Source organism: Poecile atricapillus, chromosome 37 (genome assembly GCF_030490865.1).
Source record: "Poecile atricapillus isolate bPoeAtr1 chromosome 37, bPoeAtr1.hap1, whole genome shotgun sequence".
Taxonomy (NCBI): domain Eukaryota; kingdom Metazoa; phylum Chordata; class Aves; order Passeriformes; family Paridae; genus Poecile; species Poecile atricapillus.
The window spans coordinates 2,087,487-2,111,103 of record NC_081285.1 but is presented as its reverse complement, the minus strand read 5'-3'; the positions used below and the strand labels follow the sequence as shown (position 1 = coordinate 2,111,103).

The 23,617-nt window shown below is 52.1% G+C and overlaps 1 protein-coding gene across 1 annotated transcript in view; it reads right to left on the bottom strand.

Annotated features, from left to right (window-relative positions):
- The window catches only part of LOC131591037 (1-phosphatidylinositol 4,5-bisphosphate phosphodiesterase beta-3-like), a 117,425-nt gene that overhangs the window by 33,521 nt on the left and 60,287 nt on the right, over nt 1-23,617 (bottom strand). Inside the window, exons 13-19 of the mRNA XM_058861466.1 lie at nt 23,509-23,593; nt 23,323-23,431; nt 20,238-20,308; nt 10,637-10,733; nt 6,905-6,989; nt 4,435-4,559; nt 1,212-1,366 (exon numbers count right to left, since the gene is read on the bottom strand). Of these exons, the coding sequence (XP_058717449.1) occupies nt 1,212-1,366; nt 4,435-4,559; nt 6,905-6,989; nt 10,637-10,733; nt 20,238-20,308; nt 23,323-23,431; nt 23,509-23,593 (727 nt within the window). The remainder of the gene's footprint in view (nt 1-1,211; nt 1,367-4,434; nt 4,560-6,904; nt 6,990-10,636; nt 10,734-20,237; nt 20,309-23,322; nt 23,432-23,508; nt 23,594-23,617) is intronic.

The window sequence follows — 23,617 nt, the reverse complement described above, 5'->3', positions numbered from 1 at the left end:
GGTGCCATTTTGGTGCCATTTGGTGCCATTTGGTGCCATTTTGGTGCCATTTGGTGCCATTTTGGTGCCATTTTGGTGCCGTTTTGGTGCCATTTGGTGCCATTTTGGGCCCGTTTGTCACCGTTTTGGTGCTGTTTGGGCCCATTTGGTGCCGTTTGGTGCCATTTGGGCCGTTTTGGTGCCGTTCTGGTGCCGTTTGGGACCATTTGGGGCAGTTTCAGTGCCGTTTGGTGCTGTTTGGGACCATTTTGGTGCCATTTGGCCCCATTTTGGTGCCGTTTGGTGCCATTCTGGTGCCGTTTGGGCCTGTTTTGGTCCATTTTAGTGCCATTTGGGCCATTTTGGTGCCATTCCGGTGCCATTTTGGTGCCATTTGGTGTCATTTTGGCGCCGTTTGGGCCCATTTGGTGCCGTTTGGTGCCATTTGGGCCGTTTTGGTCCCATTCCGGTGCCATTTGGGCCATTCTGGTGCCATTTTGGTGCCATTTGGTGCCATTTTGGGCCATTTAGGGCCATTTTGCCCCATTTGGTGCCGTTTTAGGCTCGTTTGTCACCGTTTTGGTGCCATTTTGGGCCGTTTTGGGCCCGTTTAGGACCATTTTGTGCCGTTTTGGTGCCGTTTGGGCCATTTTGGGCCATTTTGGGCCATTTTGTCCCGTTTGGTGCCATTTTGGGCCCGTTTGTCACCGTTTTGGTGCCATTTTGGTGCCGTTTTGGTGCCGTTTGTCACCGTTTCAGTGCCATTTTGGGCCGTTTTGGGCCCGTTTAGGACCATTTTGTGCCGTTTTGGTGCCGTTTGGGGCCATTTTGTCCCGTTTGGTGCCATTTTGGTGCCGTTTGTCACCGTTTTGGTGCCATTTTGGGCCGTTTTGGGCCATTTTGGGTCCGTTTGTCACCGTTTCGGTGCTGTTTAGGACCATTTTGTGCCGTTTGTCACCGTTTTGGTGCCGTTCAGGACCATTTTGTGCCGTTTGTCACCGTTTTGGTGCCGTTCAGGACCATTTTGTGCCGTTTGTCACCGTTTTGGTGCTGTTCAGGACCATTTTGTGCCGTTTCGGTGCCATTTGGTGCCATTTTGGGCCCGTTTAGGACCATTTTGTGCCGTCTCGGGCTGTTTTGGTGCCGTTTAGGACCATTTTGTGCCGTTTTGGTACCATTTGGTGCCATTTTGGGCCGTTTTGGTGCCGTTTGTCACCGTTCCGGCGCGGTACCTGCACGTGCAGGGTGTTGGCCACGATGCCGTCCAGCCGCTCCTCGGCGAAGGGGTCGAAGGATTTGTCCGGGCGCCGCAGCGGCTCCGGCTTCAGCAGAAACCCCGAACCCGCGTTGGCCTCGAACAGCGCCAGGTTCAGCTGCAGCGGCACGTCTGGGACACCGGGGGACATCAGGGGACATTGGGGGACACCGGGGGACAGCAGGGGACATCAGGGGACAGCAGGGGACAGCAGGGGACATCAGGGGACATTGGGGACATTGGGGGACATCGGGGGACATTGGGGGATGGCAGGGGACATCGGGGGATGGCAGGGGACAGAGGGGACAGCAGGGGACATCAGGGGACAGCAGGGGACATTGGGGACATTGGGGACATCAGGGGACAGCAGGGGACAGCAGGGGACATCAGAGGATGGCAGGGGATGGCAGGGGACACCGGGGACATCAGGGGACATTGGGGGACATCGGGGGACAGCAGGGGACATCAGGGGACATCGGGGGATGGCAGGGGACAGCTGGGGACAGCAGGGGACAGCTGGGGAGAGCAGGGGACATCAGGGGACACCGGGGGACATTGGGGGACACCGGGGGACATCAGGGGACATTGGGGGACACCAGGGGACAGGAGGGGACAGAAGGCGACATCAGGGGACATCAGGGGACATCAGGGGACAGGGGGGACAGCAGGGGACACCGGGGGACATCAGGGGACAGTGAGGGGACATCAGGGGACATCAGGGGACATCAGGGGACATCAGGGGATGGCAGGGGACATTGGGGGATGGCAGGGGATGGCAGGGGACATCAGGGGACATCAGGGGACAGAGGGGACATCAGGGGACATTGGGGGATGGCAGGGGACATCAGGGGACAGCAGGGGACATCAGGGGATGGCAGGGGACATTGGGGGATGGCAGGGGATGGCAGGGGACAGCAGGGGACACCGGGACACCGGGGGACAGCAGGGGACATTGGGGGATGACAGGGGATGGCAGGGGACATCAGGGGACACCGGGACACCGGGGGACAGCAGGGGACATCAGGGGACAGAGGGGACATGAGGGGACACCGGGGGACATCAGGGGACATCAGGGGACAGCAGGGGACAGCAGGGGACATTGGGGGATGGCAGGGGATGGCAGGGGACATCAGGGGACAGTGAGGGGACATCAGGGGACACCGGGGGACATCAGGGGATGGCAGGGGATGGCAGGGGATGGCAGGGGACAGGGGGGACAGCAGGGGACATCAGGGGACATTGGGGGACATGAGGGGACATCAGGGGATGGCAGGGGACATCAGGGGATGGCAGGGGACAGAGGGGACATCAGGGGACATCAGGGGACATCAGGGGACATCAGGGGATGGCAGGGGACAGAGGGGACATCAGGGGACATCGGGGGACATTGGGGGACATCAGGGGACATCAGGGGACAGAGGGGACATCAGGGGACAGGGGGGACACGGCAGGGGACGGGGGGGACACGGGGACACCGGGGGACATCAGGGGACATTGGGGGACATCAGGGGACAGCAGGGGACATCAGGGGACAGCAGGGGACACCGGGGGACAGCAGGGGACATCGGGGGACATCAGGGGACATCAGGGGACATCAGGGGACATTGGGGGACACCGGGGGACATCAGGGGACATCAGGGGACAGCAGGGGACATTGGGGGACACCGGGGGACATCAGGGGACATCAGGAGACAGAGGGGACAGCTGGGGACACCGGGGGACATCAGGGGACATCAGGGGACACCGGGGACATCAGGGGACATCAGGGGACATTGGGGGATGGCAGGGGACAGCAGGGGACATCAGGGGACATCAGGGGACAGAGGGGACATCAGGGGATGGCAGGGGACAGAGGGGACATCAGGGGACATCAGGGGACATCAGGGGACATCAGGGGACAGAGGGGACAGCCAGGGGACAGAGGGGACACCGGGGGACAGGGGGACACGGGACAGGGGGGACACGGGACAGGGGACATGGGGGGACACCGGGGGGGACATGGGGGGGACAGGAGGGGGACACGGGGGGGACACCGGGGGTGAGATCAGGGGTGCTCAGGTGTCCCCAGGTGTCCCCAGATGTGTCCCAGGTGTGTTCAGGTGTCCCTGGATGTCCCCCAGGTGTCCCCCCAGCTGTCCCACGTCTCCCCAGGTACACCCAGGTGCCCCCAGGTGCCCCCCTAGATGTCCCCAAGTGTCCCCAGGTGTCCCCAGCCCCCCCAAGGTGTCCCCCCAGGTGTCCCCAGGTGTCCCAGGTGTGTCCCCAATGTCCCCAGGTGTCTCCAGCCCCCCCAGCTATCCCCAGCCCCCCCAGGTGTCCCCACGTGTCCCCCCACGTGTCCCCAATGTCCCCAGGTGTCCCCAGGTGTGTTCAGGTGTCCCCCCCCAGGTGTCCCCAGCCCCCTCCCATCTGTCCCCAGGTGTCCCCATGTCCCCCCAGGTGTGTCCCCAGGTGTCCCCAGCTGTCCCCAGCTGTCCCCAGCTGTCCCCAGGTGTCCCAGGCGTGTTCAGGTGTCCCTGGATGTCCCCCAGGTGTGTCCCCAGGTGTACCCAAGTGTTTTCCAGGTGTGTCCCCAGGTGTGTTCAGGTGTCCCCAGGTGTCCCCAGGTGTCCCCAATGTCCCCATGTGTCTCCCAGGTGCCTCCCAATGTCCCCAGCTGTCCCCAGGTGTCCCCAGGTGTCCCCAGGTGTCCCCATGTCCCCCCAGGTGTCCCCAGTTGTCCCCAGGTGTCTCAGGTGTCCCCAGGTGTCCCCCAGGTGTCCCCCCAGCTGTCCCCAGGTGTCCCCCCAGGTGTCCCCAGGTGTCCCCATGTCCCCCCAGATGTCCCCAGGTGTCCCCAGGTGTGTCCCCAGCTGTCCCCAGGTGTCCCCCAGGTGTGTTTTGGGTGTCCCCAGGTGTCCCCAGGTGTCCCCATGCCCCCCCAGGTGTCCCCATGCCCCCCCAGGTGTCCCCAGGTGTCCCCAGGTGTCCCCCAGGTGTCCCCAGCTGTCCCCAGCTGTCCCCAGGTGTGTCCCCAATATCCCCAGGTGTCCCCAGGTGTGTCCCCAGGTGTCCCCAGGTGTCCCCAGGTGTCCCCAGGTGTCCCCAGGTGTCCCCAGGTGTGTTTTGGGTGTCCCCAGGTGTCCCCAGCTGTCCCCAGGTGTGTTTTGGGTGTCCCCAGGTGTCCCCAGGTGTCCCCAGGTGTCCCCAGGTGTCCCCACCGAGGCTCTGGAAGTTGAGCGCTGCCATCTGCACTCCGGCGTTCCAGAAGAGCTGGGGGTGGAAATTGGAGGAATCCACGCGAGTTCCCTTGGGGTAAACCCGGCTCAGCTGCCGCTTGTTGTACCTGGGCGTCAAGGGCACCAAAACTGCCAGAAACTGACCCAAAATGACCCAAAACTGACCCAAAACTGACCCAAAACTGCCCCAAAACTGGACCAAAACTGACCAAAAACTGACCAAAAACTGACCAAAAACTGACCCAAAACTGCCCCAAAACTGGACCAAAACTGACCCAAAACTGCCCCAAAACTGGACCAAAAACTGACCAAAAACTGTCACAAAACTGACCCAAAAACTGACCCAAAAACTGACCCAAAACTGACCCAAAACTGACCCAAAACTGACCCAAAAACTGACCCAAAACTGACCCAAAACTGACCCAAAACCGACCCAAACTGACCCAAAACTGACCAAAAACTGGAACAAAAACTGCCCCAAAACTGACCCAAAACTGGACCAAAAACTGACCCAAAACTGTCACAAAACTGACCCAAAACTGACCAAAAACTGACCCAAAACTGACCCAAAACTGACCAAAAACTGACCAAAAACTGACCCAAAACTGACCCAAAACTGACCCAAAACTGACCCAAAACTGACCCAAAACTGACCAAAAACTGACCAAAAACTGACCCAAAACTGACCCAAAACTGACCCAAAAACTGACCCAAAATGACCCAAAAACTGACCCAAAACTGCCCCAAAACTGACCAGAAACTGGACCAAAAACTGACCCAAAACTGACCCAAAACTGCCCCAAAACTGACCCAAAACTGCCCCAAAACTGACCAAAAACTGACCCAAAACTGTCACAAAACTGACCCAAAACTGACCCAAAACTGACCCAAAACTGACCAAAAACTGACCAAAAACTGACCCAAAACTGACCCAAAACTGACCAAAAACTGACCCAAAACTGACCCAAAACTGACCCAAAACTGACCCAAAACTGACCAAAAACTGACCAAAAACTGACCCAAAACTGACCCAAAACTGCACAAAAACTGACCCAAAACTGACCCAAAACTGCCCCAAAAACTGCCCCAAAAACTGACCCAAAACTGCCCAAAACTGACCCAAAAACTGACCAAAAACTGACCCAAAACTGGACCAAAAACTGCCCAAAAACTGCCCAAAACTGACCCAAAAACTGCCCAAAAACTGCCCCAAAACTGACCCAAAACTGACCCAAAACTGCCCCAAAACTGCCCCAAAAACTGACCCAAAACTGCCCCAAAAACTGCCCCAAAAACTGCCCCAAAGTGCCCCAAAAACTGCACAGAAACTGCCCCAAAAAATGCACCAAAAACTGCCAAAAACCTGCACAGAAACTGCACAGAAACTGCCCCAAAAACTGACCCAAAACTGGACCAAAACTGCCCCAAAACTGCCCCAAAACCTGCCCCAAAAACTGACCCAAAACTGCCCCAAAACTGCCCCAAAAACTGACCCAAAACTGACCCAAAACTGCCCCAAAACTGCCCCAAAACTGCCCCAAAACTGACCAAAAACTGCCCAAAAACTGCCCAAAAACTGACCCAAAACTGACCCAAAACTGCCCAAAAACTGACCCAAAACTGACCCAAAACTGCCCCAAAAACTGACCCAAAAACTGACCCAAAACTGACCCAAAACTGCCCAAAAACTGACCCAAAACTGACCCAAAATGACCTAAAAACTGACCAAAAAACTGCCCCAAAACTGCCCAAAACTGCCCCAAAATTGCCCCAAAAACTGCCCCAAAAACTACCCCAAAAACTGCCCCAAAACTGCCCGAAAACTGCACAGAAACTGCACAGAAACTGCCCCAAAAACTGCCCCAAAACTGACCCAAAAACTGCCCCAAAACTGCCCCAAAACTGCCCAAAAACTGCACCAAAAACTGCACCAAAAACTGCCCCAAAAACTGACCAAAAACTGCCCCAAAAACTGACCAGAAACTGCCCAAAAACTGACCAAAAACTGACCAAAAACTGCACAGAAACTGCCAAAAATGGCCCCAAAAACTGCCCAAAAAACTGCCCAAAAACTGCCCAAAAACTGCCCAAAAACTGACCAAAAGTGACCCAAAAACTGCCCCAAAACTACCCCAAAAACTGCCCCAAAACTGGACCAAAAACTGCCCCAAAAACTGCCCCAAAACTGCCCCAAAAACTGCCCCAAAAACTGCACAGAAACTGCCCCAAAACTGCCCGAAATAGCCCCAGAAACTCCCCCAAAAACTGCCCCAAAACTGCCCTAAAACTGCCCAAAACCAGACCCAAAAACTGCCCCAAAACTGCCCGAAATAGCCCCAAAAAACTGCCCCAAATCCCCCCAAATTCTCAAAAACTGCCCAAAATGCCCCAAATCCCCCCAAAATGCCCCAAAATGCCCCAAAATGCCCCGAATCCCCCGAGTTTGGGATACTCCACGAACTCCAGGGGGCTCTTGGTGAGCTGCTCCAGCCCCTTCGTCTCCACGAACGACGACATCTCGAAGCTCCTGTTGCGCTCTGGGGACCCCAAAACCCCAAAATTCACCCCAAAATACCCAGAGAACGGCAGGAACAACCCCAAAACCCCAAAATTCACCCCAAAATACCCAGAGAAGGGCAGGAACAACCCCAAAACACCAAAATTCACCCAAAATACCCAGAGATGGGCAGAAACAACCTCAAAACACCAAAATTCACCCCAAAACACCAAAATTCACCCCAAAATAACCAGAGATGGGCAGGAACAACCCCAAAACACCAAAATCAACCCCAAAACCCCAAAATCAACCCCAAAACCCCAAAATCAACCCCAAAACACCAAAATCCGGCACCAAAACCCACCAAGTCAACCCCAAAATGAACCAAAATCAGTCCCAGGACCCCAAAATCAACCCCAAAACCCCAAAATCAACCCCAAAACACCAAAATCCAGCCCCAGACCCCCAAAATCCAACACCAAAACCCCATAATCCAGCCCCAAAACCCCAAAATTCACCCCAAAATACCCAGAGTCGCACAGGACCAACCCCAAACGTCCCCAAATCAACCCCAAAAACCCAAAACCAACCCCAGACCGCCCAAATCAACCCCAAAACACCAAAATCTGGCACCAAAACCCCCAAATCAACCCCAAAACACCAAAATCAACCCCAAAACCCCAAAATCCAACCCCAAAACACCAAAATCAACCTCAAAACCCCAAAATCAACCCAAACCCCCCAAAATCAACCTCAAAACCCCCAAAATCATCCCCAAAACCCCAAAATACGGCACCAGACCCCCAAAATCCAACCCCAAAATACCAAAATCCAGCTCCAAAATCGCAAAATCAATCCCAAAACTCCAAAATCAACCCCAGAACCCCCAAATCAACCCCAAAATCCAGCCCCAAACCGCCCCAAATCAACCCCAAAACACCAAAATCAACCCCAAAACCCCAAAATCCGGCCCCAACCCCCCCAAATCAACCTCAAAACATCAAAATCAACCCCAAAACCCCAAAATCCAGCCCCAAACCGCCCCAAATCAACCCCAAAACACCAAAATCAACCCCAAAACCCCAAAATCCAGCCCCAACCCCCCCAAATCAACCCCAAAACATCAAAATCAACCCCAAAACCCCAAATTCCAGCCCCAAACCCCAAAATCAGCCCCAAACCCCCCTGAATTGCGCCCAACCCCCCCAAACCAACCCCAAAACACCAAAATTCACCCCAAAACCCCCAAATCCAGCCCCAAACTCCCCCAAATCAACCTCGAAACCCCAAAATCAGCCCCAAAATGAACCAGAATCAGTCCCAGGACCCCCAAATCAACCCCAAAACCCCAAAATCAACCCCAAAATACCAAAATCAACCCCAAAACATTAAAATCAACCCAAAACACCAAAATCAACCTCAAAACATCAAAATCAACCCAAACCCCCCCAAATCCAACCCCAAAACCCCCAAAATCAACCCCAAAACCCCCAAAATCAACCCCAAATCCCCCAAATCAACCCCAAACCCCCCAATTCAACCCCAAAACACCAAAATCAACCCCAAAATGAACCAAAATCAACCCCAAATCCCCAAAATCAACCCCAAAACCCCAAAATCAACCCCAAAACCCCCAATTCAACCCCGAAACACCAAAATCAACCCCAAAATGAACCAAAATCAACCCAAAACCCCCAAAATCAACCCCAAACCCCAAAATCCAGCCCCAACCCCCCCCAAATCAACCTCAAAACACCAAAAATCAACCCCAAAACACCAAAATCAACCCCAAAACCCCAAAATACGGCCCCAGACCCCCAAAATCCAACCCCAAAACACCAAAATCCAGCTCCAAAATCGCAAAATCAATCCCAAAACCCCAAAATCAACCCCAGAACACCAAAATCAACCCCAAAACACCAAAATCCAACCCCAGACCCCCCCAATTCAACCTCAAAACCCCAAAATCAACCCCAAAATTAACCAGAATCAGTCCCAGGACCCCCAAACTCCCCAATTTCCCTCCAAACTCCCCAATTTCCCTCCAAACTCCCCAATTTCCCCCCAAACTCCCCAATTTCCCTCCAAACTCCCCAATTTCCCTCCAAACTCCCCAATTTCCCCCCAAACTCCCCAATTCCCTCCAAACTCCCCAATTTCCCCCCCAAACTCCCCAATTTCCCCCCAAACTCCCCAATTTCCCCCCCAAACTCCCCAATTTCCCTCCAAACTCCCCAAATTTCCCTCCAAACTCCCCAATTTCCCTCCAAACTCCCCAATTTCCCCCCCAAACTCCCAAATTTCCCCCCAAAACTCCCAAATTTCCCCCCAAACTCCCCAATTTCCCCCCAAACTCCCCAATTTCCCTCCAAACTCCCCAATTTCCCTCCAAACTCCCCAATTTCCCCCCCAAACTCCCAAATTTCCCCCCAAACTCCCCAATTTCCCCCCAAACTCCCCAATTTCCCCCCAAACTCCCCAATTTCCCTCCAAACTCCCCAATTTCCCCCCCAAACTCCCCAATTTCCCTCCAAATTCCCCAATTTCCCTCCAAACTCCCCAATTTCCCTCCAAACTCCCCAATTTCCCCCCAAACTCCCCAATTTCCCTCCAAACTCCCCAATTTCCCCCCAAACTCCCCAATTTCCCTCCAAACTCCCAAATTTCCCCCCAAACTCCCCAATTTCCCCCCAAAGTCCCCAAATTTCCCCCCAAACTCCCCAATTTCCCCCCAAACTCCCCAATTTCCCTCCAAACTCCCCAATTTCCCTCCAAACTCCCCAATTTCCCCCCAAACTCCCCAATTTCCCCCCAAACTCCCCAATTTCCCTCCAAACTCCCCAATTTCCCTCCCAAACTCCCCAATTTCCCTCCAAACTCCCCAATTTCCCCCCCAAACTCCCAAATTTCCCCCCAAACTCCCCAATTTCCCTCCAAACTCCCCAATTTCCCCCCAAACTCCCCAATTTCCCCCCCAAACTCCCCAATTTCCCCCCCAAACTCCCCAATTTCCCCCCAAACTCCCCAATTTCCCCCCAAACTCCCCAATTTCCCCCCCAAACTCCCCAATTTCCCCCCCAAACTCCCCAATTTCCCTCCAAACTCCCCAAATTTCCCTCCAAACTCCCCAATTTCCCTCCAAACTCCCCAATTTCCCCCCAAATTCCCCAATTTCCCCCCAAAACTCCCCAATTTCCCCCCAAACTCCCCAATTTCCCCCCAAACTCCCCAATTTCCCCTCCAAACTCCCCAATTTCCCCCCAAACTCCCCAATTTCCCCCCCAAACTCCCCAATTTCCCTCCAAACTCCCCAATTTCCCTCCAAACTCCCCAATTTCCCTCCAAACTCCCCAATTTCCCCCCAAATTCCCCAATTTCCCCCCAAATTCCCCAATTTCCCCCCAAAACTCCCCAATTTCCCCCCAAACTCCCCAATTTCCCCCCAAACTCCCCAATTTTCCCCCAAAACTCCCCAATTTCCCCCCAAACTCCCCAATTTCCCTCCAAACTCCCCAAATTTCCCTCCAAACTCCCCAATTTCCCCCCAAACTCCCCAATTTCCCCCCAAACTCCCCAATTTCCCCCCAAACTCCCCAATTTCCCTCCAAACTCCCCAAATTTCCCCCCAAAATTCCCTCCCAGCCCCCCCAGACCCCAAATTTCCCCGAATTTGCCCCAAATCCTCACTCTGGGCCGCCTGGAAGGATTTGAACTTGACGGGCTCCACGTAGGTGACCAGGGTGGACATGGCCTCGGTGGCCGTCACCTCGCTGCCTGCCGTGCCCTGCGCCCCAAAAACACAAAATGAGACACCAAAAAACCCAAAAAAACTGAAATGGGACCCCAAAAAACCCAAAAAACCGAAATGGGACCCCAAAAACCCCAAAGAAACAAAATGGGACCCCAAAAACACAAAAAAATTGAAATGGGATCCCAAAACCACCAAAAAAACGAAATGGGACCCCAAAAACCCCAAAATCCCCAAATGAAACCCCAAAAACCCAAAATGGGACCCCAAAAACCCCAAAAACCCCGAAATGGGATCCCAAAACCACAAAAAAAACCGAAATGGGACCCCAAAAACCCCCAAATCCCCAAATGAAACCCCAAAACCCCTGAAATGAGACCCCAAAACCACCAAAAAAACCCAAATGGGACCCCAAAAACCCAAATGAGACCCCAAAAAAACCCAAAAACCGAAATGGGACCCCAAAAACACAAAATGGGACCCCAAAAACCCCCAAATCCCCAAATGAAACCCCAAAAACCCTGAAATGAGACCCCAAAACCACCAAAAAAACCCAAATGGGACCCCAAAAACCCAAATGAGACCCCAAAAAAACCCAAAAAACTGAAATGGGACCCCAAAAAAACCCAAAAACCTGAAATGGGACCCCAAAAAACACCAAAAAAACCGAAATGGGACCCCAAAAACCCCAAAAACCAAAATGGGACCCCAAAAACACCAAAAAACTGAAATGGGACCCCAAAAACACAAATGAGACCCCAAAAACCTCAAAAAAAACCTGAAATGGGACCCCAAAAACACAAATGGGACCCCAAAAAAACCCAAAAACATGAAATGGGACCCCAAAAACCCAAAAATCCCCAAATGAAACCCCAAAAATCCTGAAATGGGACCCCAAAAACACCAAAACCCCAAAATGGGACCCCAAAAACCCCAAAAACATCAATAACTCCGGGATGGGACCCCAAAAACCCCCAAATGGGAACCCCAAAAACACCAAAAAGAGACCCCAAAACCCCCCAAAACCCCGGAATGGGACCCCAAAAACGCCAAAAACCCCAAATGGAGCACCCCAAAACACTCAGGGACCCCAAAAACCCCAAAATGGAACCCCAAAACCCAAAAAACCCCAAAATGGGACCCAAAAACCTCAAAATGGGACCCCAAAAAACACCAAAAAGAGACCCCAAAACCCCCCAAAACCCCGGAATGGGACCCCAAAAACACCAAAAACCCCAAATGGAGCACCCCAAAACACTCAGGGACCCCAAAAACTCAAAAAAACCCAAAATGGGACCCCAAAAACCCCAAAAAACCCGAAATGGGACCTCAAAAACCCCAAAAAAAGGAAATGGGACCCCAAAAAACCCAAAAAAACCCGAAATGGGACCCCAAAAACACCAAAAACACAAATGGGACCCCAAAAACCCCAAATGAAACCCCAAAAACCCTGAAATGAGACCCCAAAACCACCAAAAACCCCAAAAACCTCAAAATGGGACCCCAAAAACCCAAAATGGAGTCCCAAAATCCCCCAAAACCCCGAAATGGGACCCCAAAAACGCCAAAAACCCCAAATGGAGCACCCCAAAACACTCAGGGACCCCAAAAACCCAAAATGGGACCCCAAAAACCCAAAAAACCCCAAAATGGGACCCAAAAAACACCAAAAAACCGAAATGGGACCCCAAAAACACCAAAAAACCCGAAATGGGACCCCAAAAACACCAAAAAAACGAAATGAGACCCCAAAAACACCAAAATCCCCAAATGAAACCCCAAAAACCCTGAAATGGGACCCCAAAAACACCAAAAAACCCAAATTGGACCCCAAAAACCCAAATGGGACCCCAAAAACACCAAAAAAATGAAATGGGACCCCAAAAACCCAAAATGGGACCCCAAAAACACCAAAAACCTCAATAACCCCGGGATGGGACCCCAGAAACCCCAAAATGGGACCCCAAAAACCTCAAAATGGGACCCCAAAAACACCAAAAAAACCGAAATGGAACCCCAAAACCACAAAATGGGACCCCAAAAACCCCAAAACCCCAAAATGAGACCCCAAAAATCCCCAAAACCCCAAAATGGGACCCCAAAACCCCAAAATGGGACCCCAAAAACCCAAAAAAACCCAAATGGGACCCCAAAAACCCAAAATGGGACCCCAAAAACACCAAAATCCCCAAATGAAACCCCAAAAACCCTGAAATGGGACCCCAAAAACACCAAAAACCTCAATAACCCTGGGATGGGACCCCAAAAACCCCCAAATGGGACCCCAAAAACCCAGAAATGGAACCCCAAAAACACCAAAAACCTGAGCTGGGACCCAAAAACCCAAAATGGGACCCCAAAAACCCCAAAACCCCAAAATGAGACCCCAAAAATCCCCAAAACCCCAAAATGGGACCCCAAAAACCCAAAATGGGACCCCAAAAACCCCCAAAAAACCGAAATGGGACCCCAAAAACCCCAAAAAAACCAAATGGGACCCCAAAAACCCAAAATGGGACCCCAAAACCCCCAAAAAACCGAAATGGGACCCCAAAAACCCAAAAAAACCCAAATGGGACCCCAAAAACCCAAAATGGGACCCCAAAAACACCAAAATCCCCAAATGAAACCCCAAAAACCCTGAAATGAGACCCCAAAACCACCAAAAAACCGAAATGGGACCCCAAAAACACCAAAAAACGAAATGGGACCCCAAAAACCCTGAAATGGGACCCCAAAAACACCAAAAAACCAAAATGGGACCCCAAAAACCCCAAAAACCTGAGATGGGACCCAAAAACCCAAAAAACCGAAATGGGACCCCAAAAACACCAAAAAACCCAAAATGGGACCCCAAAAACCCAAATGGGACCCCAAAAACACCAAAAAACTGAAATGGGACCCCAAAAAAACCCAAAAGGGAACCCCAAAAACCCGAAATGGGACCCCAAAACCACCAAAAAAACTGAAATGGGACCCCAAAAAACCCAAAAAACCGAAATGGGACCCCAAAAAACCCAAAAAACACAAATGAGACCCCAAAAACACCAAAAAACCGAAATGGGACCCCAAAAACACCAAAAAAACCGAAATGGGACCCCAAAAACACCAAAAAAACGAAATGGGACCCCAAAAACACCAAAAAAACCGAAATGGGACCCCAAAAACCCCCAAATCCCCAAATGAAACCCCAAAAACCCTGAAATGGGACCCCAAAACCACCAAAAAACCCAAAATGGGACCCCAAAACCACCAAAAAACCCAAAATGGGACCCCAAAAACACCAAAAAAACTGAAATGGGAACCCAAAACCACCAAAAAACCCAAAATGCGACCCCAAAAACACCAAAAACCCTGAAATGGGACCCCAAAAACACCAAAAAACCGAAATGGGACCCCAAAAACCCCCAAAACCCCAAAATGGGACCCCATAAACCCGAAATGGGAACCCAAAAAACCCAAAAACATCAATAACTCCAGGATGGGACCCAAAAACCCAAAATGGGACCCCAAAAGCCCCAAAAACCAGAAATGGGACCCCAAAAACCCAAAAATCCCCAAATGAAACCCCAAAAATCCTGAAATGGGACCCCAAAAACCTCAAAAAAAACGAAATGGGACCCCAAAAACACAAATGAGACCCCAAAAAAACCCAAAAAACCCGGAATGGGACCCCAAAAAACCCCAAAAAATTGAAATGGGACCCCAAAAAAACCCCAAAGAAACGAAATGGGACCCCAAAAAACACAAATGAGACCCCAAAAAACCCTGAAATGGGACCCCAAAAAACCCAAAAAACCGAAATGGGACCCCAAAAACCCCAAAAAACCGAAATAGGACCCCAAAAACCCAAATGGGACCCCAAAAACCCAAAATGAGACCCCAAAAACGCCAAAAACCCCAAATGGAGCACCCCAAAACACTCAGGGACCCCAAAATCCCAAATGGGACCCCAAAAACACCAAAAAACCGAAATGGGACCCCAAAAACCCCAAAAAACCGAAATGGGACCCCAAAAACCCTGAAATGGGACCCCAAAAACCCCAAAACCCTGAAATGGGACCCCAAAAACCCCGAAATGGGACCCCAAAACACTCGGGGACCCCAAAAACCCCAAAAACTTCACCCAGGAACGTGAAAACCCCAAAATCCCACCTGGGAACCCCAAAATTCCACCTGGAACCCCAAAATTCCACCTGGAACCCCAAATTCCACCTGGGAACCCCAAAATCTTCCTGGGAACCCCAAAATCCCCCTGGGAACCCCAAAATTCCCATCTGGGAACCCCCAAATTCCACCTGGGGACCCCAAATTCCCGCCTGGGGACCCCAAAATTCCACCTGGGAACCCCAAAATTCCACCTGGGAACCCCAAATTCCCACCTGGGAACCCCAAAATTCCACCTGGGAACCCCAAAATTCCCACCTGGGAACCCCAAAATTCCCCCTGGGAACCCCAAAATTCCCCCTGGGAACCCCAAAATTCCACCTGGGAACCCCAAAATTCCAACCTGGGAACCCCAAATTCCATCTGGGAACCCCAAATTCCTTCTGGGAACCCCAAAATTCCTCCTGGGAACCCCAAAATCCCAAAAACCCCAAAATCCACCTGGGAACCCCAAATTCCCCCTGGGAACCCCAAAATTCCACCTGGGAACCCCAAAATTCCCACCTGGGAACCCCAAATTCCACCTGGGAACCCCAAAATCCACCTGGGAACCCCAAAACTTCACCTGGGAACCCCAAAATTCCCCCTGGGAACCCCCAAAATCCCCCTGGGAACCCCAAAATTCCACCTGGGAACCCCAAATTCCCCCTGGGAACCCCAAAATCCCAACTGGGAACCCCAAATTCCACCTGGGAACCCCAAAATTCCCACCTGGGAACCCCCAAAATCCACCTGGGAACCCCAAATTCCACCTGGGAACCCCAAAATCCACCTGGGAACCCCCAATCCCACCTGGGAACCCCAAAATCCACCTGGGAACCCCAAAATCCACCTGGGAACCCCAAAATTCCACCTGGGAACCCCAAATTCCACCTGGGAACCCCAAAATTTCAACTGGGAACCCCAAAATTCCTCCTGGGAACCCCAAAATTCCACCTGGGAACCCCAAAATCCACCTGGGAACCCCAAAATTCCCACCTGGGAACCCCAAATTCCCACCTGGGAACCCCAAAATCCACCTGGGAACCCCCAAAATTCCACCTGAAAACCCCAAAATCCACCTGGGAACCCCAAATTCCACCTGGGAACCCCAAATTCCACCTGGGAACCCCCAAAACTCCAACTGGGAACCCCAAAATCCCAAAAACCCCAAAATTCCACCTGGGAACCCCAAATTCCACCTGGGAACCCCAAAATCCACCTGGGAACCCCAAAATTCCCCCTGGGAACCCCAAATTCCACCTGGGAACCCCAAAATCCCACCTGGGAACCCCAAAATCCACCTGGGAACCCCAAAATCTCCTGGGAACCCCCAAAATCCACCTGGGAACCCCAAAATTCCAACTGGGAACCCCAAAATCCACCTGGGAACCCCAAAATCCACCTGGGAACCCCAAAATCCCAAAAACCCCCAAAATCCACCTGGGAACCCCCAAATTCCATCTGGGAACCCCAAATTCCACCTGGGAACCCCAAAATCCACCTGGGAACCCCAAATTCCTCCTGGGAACCCCAAAATCCATCTGGGAACCCCAAAATTCCACCTGGGAACCCCAAAATTCCATCTGGGAACCCCAAAACTCCAACTGGGAACCCCAAAATCCCAAAAACCCCAAATTCCACCTGGGAACCCCAAATCCCACCTGGGGACCCCAAAATCCACCTGGGAACCCCAAAATTCCATCTGGGAACCCCAAATTCCCCCTGGGAACCCCAAAATTCCAACCTGGGAACCCCAAATTCCACCTGGGAACCCCAAATTCCACCTGGGAACCCCAAATTCCTCCTGGGAACCCCCAAATTCCACCTGGGAACCCCAAAATTCCCACCTGGGAACCCCAAAATCCACCTGGGAACCCCAAATTCCACCTGGGAACCCCAAAATCCCACCTGGGAACCCCAAAATCCACCTGGGAACCCCAAAATCCACCTGGAAACCCCAAATTCCACCTGGGAACCCCAAAATTCCACCTGGGGACCCCAAAATCCACCTGGGGACCCCCAAAATCCCTCCTGGGAACCCCCAAATTCCCACCTGGGACCCCCAAAATCCACCTGGGAACCCCAAATCCCACCTGGGAACCCCAAAATCCACCTGGGAACCCCCAAATTCCACCTGGGAACCCCAAAATTCCCCCTGGGAACCCCAAATTCCAACCTGGGAACCCCAAAATTCCTTCTGGGAACCCCAAAATCCCAAAAACCCCCAAAATCCACCTGGGGACCCCAAAATCCACCTGGGAACCCCAAAATTCCACCTGGGAACCCCAAATTCCACCTGGGGACCCCAAAATTCCACCTGGGAACCCCAAATTCCACCTGGGGACCCCAAAATCCCAAAAACCCCAAAATTCCAACCTGGGAACCCCAAATTCCAACCTGGGAACCCCAAATTCCACCTGGGAACCCCAAAATCCACCTGGGAACCCCCAAATTCCACCTGGGAACCCCAAAATTCCACCTGGGAACCCCCAAATTCCACCTGAAAACCCCAAATTCCCCCTGGGAACCCCAAAACTCCATCTGGGGACCCCAAAATTCCACCTGGGAACCCCAAAATCCACCTGGGAACCCCAAAATCCACCTGGGAACCCCAAAAATTCCCACCTGGGAACCCCAAATTCCCCCTGGGAACCCCAAATTCCACCTGGGAACCACAAAATCCACCTGGGAACCCCAAAATTCCCACCTGGGAACCCCAAAATTCCACCTGGGAACCCCAAAATCCCAAAAACCCCAAAATCCCACCTGGGAACCCCAAATCCCACCTGGGAACCCCAAATTCCTCCTGGGAACCCAAAATCCAACTGGGAACCCCAAATTCCACCTGGGAACCCCAAAATTCCACCTGGGAACCCCAAAACTCCAACTGGGACCCCCAAAATCCCACCTGGGAACCCCAAAATTCCCACCTGGGAACCCCAAAATTCCCCCTGGGAACCCCAAAATCCACCTGGGAACCCCAAAATTCCCCCTGGGAACCCCAAAATCCACCTGGGAACCCCAAAATTCCACCTGGGAACCCCAAAATCCCACCTGGGAACCCCAAAATCCTCCTGGGAACCCCAAATTCCTCCTGGGGACCCCAAAATTCCACCTGGGAACCCCAAAATCCCAAAAACCCCCAAATTCCACCTGGGAACCCCAAAATTCCACCTGGGAACCCCAAATTCCACCTGGGGACCCCAAATTCCCACCTGGGAACCCCAAATTCCACCTGGGAACCCCAAATTCCTCCTGGGAACCCCAAATCCCAAAAAACCCAAAATTCCACCTGGAAACCCCAAAATTCCCCCTGGGAACCCCAAATTCCCCCTGGGAACCCCAAATTCCCACCTGGGAACCCCAAAATTCCATCTGGGGACCCCAAAATCCCCCTGGGAACCCCAAAATCCCAACTGGGAACCCCAAAATCCCTCCTGGGGACCCCAAAACTCCACCTGGAACCCCAAAATCCACCTGGGAACCCCAAATTCCCACCTGGGAACCCCAAAATTCCACCTGGGAACCCCAAATTCCCACCTGGGAACCCCAAAATCCACCTGGGAACCCCCAAAATTCCACCTGAAAACCCCAAATTCGTCCTGGGAACCCCAAATTCCACCTGGGAACCCCAAAATTTCAACTGGGAACCCCAAATTCCACCTGGGGACCCCAAAATCCCAAAAACCCCAAATTCCACCTGGGGACCCCAAATTCCACCTGGGAACCCCAAAATCCCACCTGGGAACCCCAAAATCCACCTGGGAACCCCAAAATTCCCAACTGGGAACCCCAAATTCCACCTGGGAACCCCCAAAATCCACCTGGGGACCCCAAATTCCAACCTGGGAACCCCAAAATCCACCTGGGAACCCCAAAACTCCAACTGGGAACCCCAAATTCCACCTGGGAACCCCAAAATTCAACCTGGGAACCCCAAAATTCCCACCTGGGAACCCCAAAATCCACCTGGGAACCCCAAAATCCCAAAAACCCCAAATTCCACCTGGGGACCCCAAATTCCTCCTGGGAACCCCAAAACTCCACCTGGGAACCCCAAATTCCATCTGGGAACCCCAAAATTCCACCTGGGAACCCCAAAATCCACCTGGGAACCCCAAATTCCATCTGGGAACCCCAAAATCCACCTGGGAACCCCAAAATCCACCTGGGAACCCCCAAATTCCACCTGGGAACCCCAAAACTCCACCTGGGAACCCCAAAACTCCACCTGGGAACCCCAAATTCCACCTGGGAACCCCAAATTCCACCTGAGAACCCCAAAATCCACCTGGGAACCCCAAATTCCCCCTGGGAACCCCAAATTCCACCTCGGAACCCCCAAAATCCACCTGGGAACCCCAAAACTCCATCTGGGAACCCCAAATTCCACCTGGGAACCCCAAAATCCACCTGGGAACCCCAAAACTCCAACTGGGAACCCCAAATTCCACCTGGGAACCCCAAAATTCCCAACTGGGAACCCCAAAACTCCACCTGGGAACCCCAAATTCCACCTGGGAACCCCAAAATTCCACCTGGGAACCCCCAAATTCCACCTGGGAACCCCAAATTCCTCCTGGGAACCCCAAAATTCCACCTGGGAACCCCAAATTCCTCCTGGGAACCCCAAAATTCCACCTGGGAACCCCAAAACTCATCCTGGGAACCCCAAAATCCCAAAAACCCCCAAATTCCACCTGGGAACCCCCAAATTCCACCTGGGAACCCCAAAATCCATCTGGGAACCCCAAATTCCCCCTGGGAACCCCCAAATTCCACCTGGGAACCCCAAAATCCATCTGGGAACCCCAAAATCCCACCTGGGAACCCCAAAATTCCACCTGGGAACCCCAAAACTCCACCTGGGAACCCCAAAATTTCCCCTGGGAACCCCAAAATCCACCTGGGAACCCCAAAATTCCACCTGGGAACCCCAAAATCCATCTGGGAGCCCCAAATTCCACCTGGGAACCCCAAAATCCACCTGGGGACCCCAAATTCCACCTGGGAACCCCAAAATTCCTCCTGGGAACCCCAAAACTCCACCTGGGAACCCCAAAATCCACCTGGGAACCCCAAATTCCACCTGGGAACCCCAAAATTCCACCTGGGAACCCCAAAATTCCCACCTGGGAACCCCAAATTCCACCTGGGAACCCCAAATTCCATCTGGGAACCCCAAAATCCACCTGGGAACCCCAAAATTCCACCTGGGAACCCCAAAATCCACCTGGGAACCCCAAATCCCACCTGGGAACCCCAAAATTCCACCTGGGAACCCCAAATTCCACCTGGGAACCCCAAATTCCACCTGGGAACCCCCCCAGAGCTGGGGACCCCAAAACTGCCGAGATTTGGACCCCAAAATTGCCCCAAATGCCCCCAAACCTCGTCGGTCGTCGGCTTCTTCATCTCCAGCGGCTCCTCCTCCTCCTCATCCTCACTCTCGGCCTCGCGCTCTGGGGGACCCCAAAACAGCCCAAAATCGCCCCAAAATCAACCCAAAACCACCCCAAAAATCCCAAAATATCCTAAAATCACCCCAAAAGGACCTCAAATAACCCAAAATATCCCAAAATCACCCCAAATATCCCAAAATACCCCCAAATATCCCAAATCACCCCAAAACAACCCCAAAACAACCTCAAAACCACCCCAAAATCACCCCAAAATCACCCCAAATATCCCAAAATCGCCCCAAAACACCCCAAAATACACCCCAAAATCACCCCAAAACCTCCCCAATCACCCCAAAATCATCCCAAATACCCCAAAATCACCCCAAAACACCCCAAAACCACCCCAAATACCCCAAACCTCCCCAATCACCCCAAAATCACCCCAAACCACCCCAAAATCACCCCAAATACCCCAAAACCACCCCAAAATCACCCCAAAACCTCCCCAATCACCCCAAAATCACCCCAAAATCGCCCCAAAATCACCCCAAAATCACCCCAAACCACCCCAAATCACCCCAAAATCCCCCCAAATATCCCAAAATCACCCCAAAATCACCCCAAATAGCCCAAATTCACCCCAAAACCACCCCAAACCTCCCCAATCACCCCAAAATTGTTCTCAGAACCCAAAAAATGCCCCAAAATGCCCCAAAAGGCCCCAAAATGCCCCAAAAATGCCCCAAAAAGCCCCAAAAGGCCCCAAAAATGCCCCAAAATTCCCCAAAATGCCCCAAAAGGCCCCAAAATGCCCCAAAATGCCCCAAAAGGCCCCAAAATGCCCCAAAATGCCCCGAACTCCCCCGGGGGTTTTGGGGGCGCCCCCGACCCCATCGGGGACCCCAAACCCGGGGGGACCTGGGGGGGGTTTGGGGTTTTTGGGTGATTTTGGGGTTTTTGGGGTTTTTGAGGTTTTTGGGGTGTTTGGGGTGATTTTGGGGGATTTTGGGGTTTTTGGGGTGATTTTGGGGTTTTGAGGTTTTTGGGGTTTTTGCAGTTTTGGGGTTTTTGGGGTTTTTGGGGTTTTTGGGGTGATTTTGGGGTTTTTGGGGTTTTGGGGTTTTGGGGTTTTTGGGGTTTTGGGGTTTTGGGGTTTTTGGGGTTTGGGGGTTTTTGGGTTTTTGGGTTTTTGGGGTTTTTGGGGTTTTTGGGGTTTTTGGGGTTTTTGGGGTGATTTTGGGGGTTTTTGGGGTGATTTTGGGGGATTTTGGGGTGTTTGGGGTTTTTGGGGTGGTTTTGGGGGATTTTGGGGTGTTTGGGGTTTTTGGGGTGATTTTGGGGTTTTTGGGGTTTTGGGGGTTTTTGGGGTTTTGGGGTGATTTTGGGGTTTTGGGGTTTTTGGGGTTTTTGGGTGATTTTGGGGGATTTTGGGGTTTTGGGGGTTTTTGGGGTGATTTTGGGGTTTTTGGGGTTTTTGGGGTTTTGGGGTGTTTGGGGGTTTTTGGTGTTTTTGGGGTGATTTTGGGGTGATTTTGGGGTTTTTGGGGTTTTTGGGGTTTTGGGTTTTGGGGGTTTTTGGGGTGTTTGGGGTTTTTGGGGTGATTTGGGGGATTTTGGGGTGTTTGGGGTTTTTGGGGTGATTTGGGGGATGTTTTTGGGGTATTTTTGGGGTGTTTTTGGGGTGTTACCGCTGGTTTTGGGGTGTTTTTGGGGTGTTTTTGGCTGTTTTTGGGGTGGTTTTGGGTGTGTTTTTGGGGTGTTTTTGGGGTGTTTTTGGGTTGTTTTTGGGGATGTTTTTGGGGTGTTTTTGGGGTGTTTTTGGGGTTGTTTTTGGGGGTGGTTTTGGGATGTTTTTTTGATGTTTCTTGGGGTGTTTTTGGGGATGTTTTTGGGATTTTTTTGGGGTGTTTTTGGGGTGTTTTGGGGCTGTTTTTGGGGTGTTTTTGGGGTATTTTTGGGGTGTTTTTGGGGTATTTTTGGGGTGTTTTTGGGGTTGTTTTTGGGGTATTTTTGGGGTGTTTTGGGGTGTTTTTGGGGTGTTTTTGGGGTGTTTTTGGGGCTGTTTTTGGGGTGTTTTGGGCGTGTTTTGGGGGTGTTTTTGGGGTGTTTTTGGGCTGTTTTTGGTGTATTTTTGGGGATGTTTTTGGGGTGTTTTTGGGGTGTTTTTGGGGTGTTTTTGGCGTATTTTTGGGGTGTTTTTGGGGTGTTTTGGGGGATGTTTTTGGGGTGTTTTTGGGGTGTTTTTGGGGTGTTTTTGGGGTATTTTTGGGGTGTTTTTGGGGTATTTTTGGGGTGTTTTTGGGGTTGTTTTTGGGGTATTTTTGGGGTGTTTTTGGGGTGTTTTTGGGGCTGTTTTTGGGGTGTTTTGGGCGTGTTTTGGGGGTGTTTTTGGGGTGTTTTTGGGCTGTTTTTGGTGTATTTTTGGGGATGTTTTTGGGGTGTTTTTGGGGTGTTTTTGGGGTGTTTTTGGGGTGTTTTTGGGGTATTTTGGGGGATGTTTTTGGGGTGTTTTTGGGGTGTTTTTGGGGTGTTTTGGGATGTTTTTGGGCTGTTTTTGGGGTGTTTTTGGGGTGTTTTTGGGTGTTTTTGGGTGTTTTTGGGGTGTTTTGGGGTGTTTTGGGGTGTTTTTGGGGTTGTTTTTGGGGTGTTTTTGGGGTATTTTTGGGGCTGTTTTTGGGGTGTTTTGGGCGTGTTTTTGGGGTGTTTTTGGGGTGTTTTTGGGGTGTTTTTGGGGTATTTTTGGGGTGTTTTTGGGGTGGTTTTGGGGTATTTTTGGGGTTGTTTTTGGGGTGTTTTTGGGGTATTTTTGGGGTGTTTTTGGGGTGTTTTGGGGATTTTTTGGGGGTGTTTTTGGGGTGTTTTTGGGGGTTATTTGGATTGTTTTGGGGGTATTTTTGGGGATGTTTTTGGGGGTGTTTCTGGGTGTTTTTGGGTTGCTTTGGGGATGTTTTTTGGGGGTGTTTTTGGGATGTTTTGGGGATTTTTTTGGGGTGTTTTGGGGGTGTTTTTGGGTATTTTTGGGGCTGTTTTTGGGCTGTTTTTGGGGTGTTTTTGGGGTGTTTTTGGGGTGTTACCGCTGGTTTTGGGGCGGGGCGGGGCCCCTCCCGGCCGCCGTTTCTTGTTCTTGATGAGGATCCGACCCAGCAGCTCCTGGGGGCTGGGCAGGGGCACTCCCGGCTCCAGCTGCACCAAAACCACTCAGAATCACCCCAAAACCCCCCCAAAACCCCCCAAAATCCCCCAGAACCCCCCAAACCCACCGGGTATTTCTCCAGGGGCTCCGTCAGCAGCGCGGCCCCGAAGATGCTGCGGCAATACTCGGCCATCTTCGCCTGCTGCCGCGCCCTGCAGGGGGATCGGGAGCTGGGG